Source organism: Lolium rigidum, unplaced genomic scaffold, assembly GCF_022539505.1.
Source record: "Lolium rigidum isolate FL_2022 unplaced genomic scaffold, APGP_CSIRO_Lrig_0.1 contig_34223_1, whole genome shotgun sequence".
In the NCBI taxonomy this organism is placed as follows: Eukaryota; Viridiplantae; Streptophyta; class Magnoliopsida; order Poales; family Poaceae; genus Lolium; species Lolium rigidum.
The window spans coordinates 141,684-145,289 of record NW_025900264.1 but is presented as its reverse complement, the minus strand read 5'-3'; the positions used below and the strand labels follow the sequence as shown (position 1 = coordinate 145,289).

The window sequence follows — 3,606 nt, the reverse complement described above, 5'->3', positions numbered from 1 at the left end:
CAAAATGTACAAATTGCTTTTGACCTTTCACTTCCAGTTCTGGTGTTCTGCATTGCTTAGAGTCGAAGAAAGAACTTTTCTCGTTTTTTAGGTTTCAGGATGTGCTACACTGCTTGGAGGATTAGACTTCAACATGTTCTCCATTGCAATTTGCAACTGCTGGATCAAGTACAGAGGGTGGAAGCTTCAGAGATGATCTGCAGCGTTCTGAATATGCGCATCCCAGTTAAGAACTCAGTGTTTTCCCGCTCTGAATTTGCCGGTGAACGACCGGCAAAGCGATGGGTTTCGGTGCGCAGAATGCAGACGAAATTCCTCTCATATAACTATAAGCCAGTTGGACAAGAAATATGTGCCTAGCATTGACCAAGACCATGTTCCCAAAGCAAAGACTTCGGTCAAGTCCACAGGTGGGAACGATGTGATCTCAGGCTAACGTCTTCTTGCTGACATAATCCATGCCCTGGCCTGACAGTGCAAAACTGTTGAAATAACATGTCGATTTCATCGTGAAGCTCTTGAGTACAAATCAAATTGGCTGACCAGCAGACAAGCATTACTAAATCGTGACAGAGACTGACTTTGTTTCGTCTTATCCAACGTCGAAAGATCAGGAATATACTTTTCGACAAAACACAGAAGCTATGCCCATTAACTCTTGTTGCAGTGATGGATAATCAACCACACACACAAATATAGTTCTAATTTGGACCAACTATTTGCAACGAGAAAGATAAATTTTCCATCTCTATATTTGGTTTGCGACTCCTCAGCTTTGCTAACTTCCGGCTAGCTGATCTTTCAATTTTGCAACATATCCAATTCGGTTGGGTGTGGCAAATACCCTGCTCCACCTTAGAAGCACATTCTTAATTAACATCCAGATGGCAAATAGTAGCCAAATATATCATAATTTATACATTGCATTGCATGATCAAATAGCTAGAGTGCATCCTTTTCAAACAATAATTTCATTCTTTAAAATACGGATTGCTCGAATTTAAGCCAACATCCTCGCAACTACTAGTCGCACAAATATCACCATTTACATTGCACGATCAAATTCGGAACCACATTGGTTTTACTACGTACTCTAAGCTGATCCCTTGCCATTGGGCTGCCCATCAGCATTGAACCCGACGGGGAACCCCATCACCACGCCGGCGGGTGCCGCCGCCACCCCTGCCACTGCCGCCGAAGGCACCTTCCCCTCCTTGGCGACACCACCACAGCAGGAACCATCACTCCCACTCGCCGCCTCATCCACGGTCTTGCCGGCTTTCCCCAGCTCTTTCGTTGGCGCCGCACCGCTGAGCCTCTTGACTCTGATGTTGATGATGCCGTTGCGGGTCCCCATCCTCGACCCGCTGTCGTAGAGCCGGTAGCTGAGGCAATGCAGGTGGCCCGGCGGGCCGACGCTGAAGTCGGCGACGGGCACGCGCGTAGCCGCCACGGACTCGGCGCGGCCGTCGCTCTTCCGGCGGTAGATCTCCACGTCGATCGCTGTCGCCCGATCGGAGACCGTCACGCGCAACGCCTCGCCCCAGTAGGGGTACCCGTTGCAGTGGCCGTCCTCGTCGTTGGCGCGGGTGCGCGCCGCCGCCGTGTCCGTGTGCACCACGGCGTACGCGCCCCGGTCGAGCGGCTTGCGCCGCACGGTGCCCCCGAGGACGACCTCCTCCGCGGACAGCACGGTCACCTCCAGGTCCGTCAGCGACGACGGCGGAGGTTGCTGTTTCGCGAACAGCGACGACGATGAGGAGCACTCCGCGGGGATCTTGGTTGTGCCCTTGAGCGCCATTGCCTGTTAGTTGGTCGCTGGTGATCTAGTTCGATCGGTGCGTACGTTTGGATCATGGAGGCCGGGTCTCTGCGCAGCTTATATTGGTAACGGCAAGCGCGTATCCTCGGGGCCTCGGGGCCTTGGTCAAGGTCGGAGATCGATCCGTCTCAGTTTCGATTTAGGGTTTTAGGGTGCTATTTCCTTCTTTCCGTTTCTGGATCTACAATTACTTTACGAACCTAAGTCGGAGACGGGCCTAGTGATTTGTTTCCGAACATAGATGACGACAGGTTCATGGAAGCTTCAATGGCGCAATTTACGTCATGACGGGCATGTCACGCATACGCGTGAACGAAAGGTGTAAAGGATATAGACGACTTGATTGAAAAGTTGCACAGTGGACGAACCTTATCTCCTCAAAATAGGTAGTAGTAGTAGTACAATAATATACATAATTGGCAGAATTTGGAGGGAATGCGCGTTGCATCCATCAAAATTAGGGTATTAGTCCAGTTGTCAGCAATTTCCACAGCCATTCCTGGAACTAATAGTCATTGACTCGCAATATAAGACTAGAGGGAATCCATTGACTCACAATTTATGCGTTTTTGCACTTACAAAATAAAAGTTATTGGTTGTCAGCTCACTATCTCTTGGCATATCGGGGGACTGTCTGAACTCCTCCGTGCGGATAGAAGATACGGTGCGACCTAAATGAACCGAGTTTCACGGCTCCATGCAACAAAAATATTGGAGGTTAGGCTTGTACAAAAAGGATGTGGAGCGGGTATTTGTTGTGCTTGGCAGACTATAATTTCGTACCCTGCTAGAACAAGGAGCTATGAGATCATGTGAGAGGTGATAACTTCTTGTGCGATCATGCACAAAATGATCATTGATGATGAGCGTCATGATAACCTCTATAACCACGAATGCTAATTTCATGGTGAATTGGTTAAGCCAGAGCATGGGGCAACATGGTTTGCAGAGTTCCTTCGTGCATCATGAGATCGGTGTAGCACGGTCCTTCTTGGAAGATGATATACAGAAACACTGCATCGCTAGTCTCTTTGTGTGGCGCGGGCAGACCGAGTTCCACGGCCCCATTTTAGGCTTAAATTTGGGTTGGGAATGTTGTCGCGCGGATAGAGGTCACATCCGCGTGTGTCCTCCTCATGTCCTTCTGGTTTGCCTGCCAGTAGCACACATACCAGTCCACATTCAAATCGACCCTCTCCCTCTTTGTTGCAGCACCACCGCGATGCTGCCGCTAATGCCGTTCCTAACCACTATCAGTGCTGCTAGCTTCGACCGCTCCTTGCTGGAGGCCAGACCTCTCATCAGCGTAGTTGTGCGCACTTGCCGCGGAAGGAGGAATACTGGCACCGGAGCCGACCGCGTCGATGTCTCATGTCTTTGTCATGCACGCTGGCACCACCTCAGTCCTTGTTGTCGCCAGGAGTACTTGGCTTTTGTGGCTGCCTTCGGTGATCCGGCTAGGACAAGGCTACTTTGTCGACCGTAGGCTACTTTGTCGACCGTAGGCTCCAATAATCACATCATAAGCACGTAGCGGGATAACCTTGAGGTTGGATCGGAATATAGTTCCCTGGAACCACCATTCACACCCCACAATTTACTTTTCACATGGCAGAATTCCACCATCAACCTTCTTCACTTTCACATGACTCGTAGCTCTCGTAGTTCCCTTTAATTCAGCTGCAATGGGAGCAACCCACTAAAAGTAATTCTCTCAACATGCAAGCTATACACATCAGCAAGAATCTAATTGGTCTACGTCACCCAGCCTATCAATTATTATT

The 3,606-nt window shown here is 49.7% G+C and overlaps 1 protein-coding gene across 1 annotated transcript; it reads right to left on the bottom strand.

Annotated features, from left to right (window-relative positions):
• Positions 1-1,093: 1,093 nt before the first annotated feature.
• On the bottom strand, positions 1,094-1,801 carry LOC124681133 (BON1-associated protein 2-like). The gene has a single exon (XM_047216085.1). The coding sequence runs from the start codon at positions 1,799-1,801 to the stop codon at positions 1,094-1,096; it is 708 nt and encodes a 235-aa protein (XP_047072041.1).
• Between the last annotated feature and the right edge of the window lie 1,805 nt (positions 1,802-3,606).

Bases quoted from the DNA above. Each gene is read 5' to 3' on its own strand.
- LOC124681133 (XM_047216085.1), bottom strand. From the start codon at position 1,801: ATGGCGCTCAAGGGCACAACCAAGATCCCCGCGGAGTGCTCCTCATCG.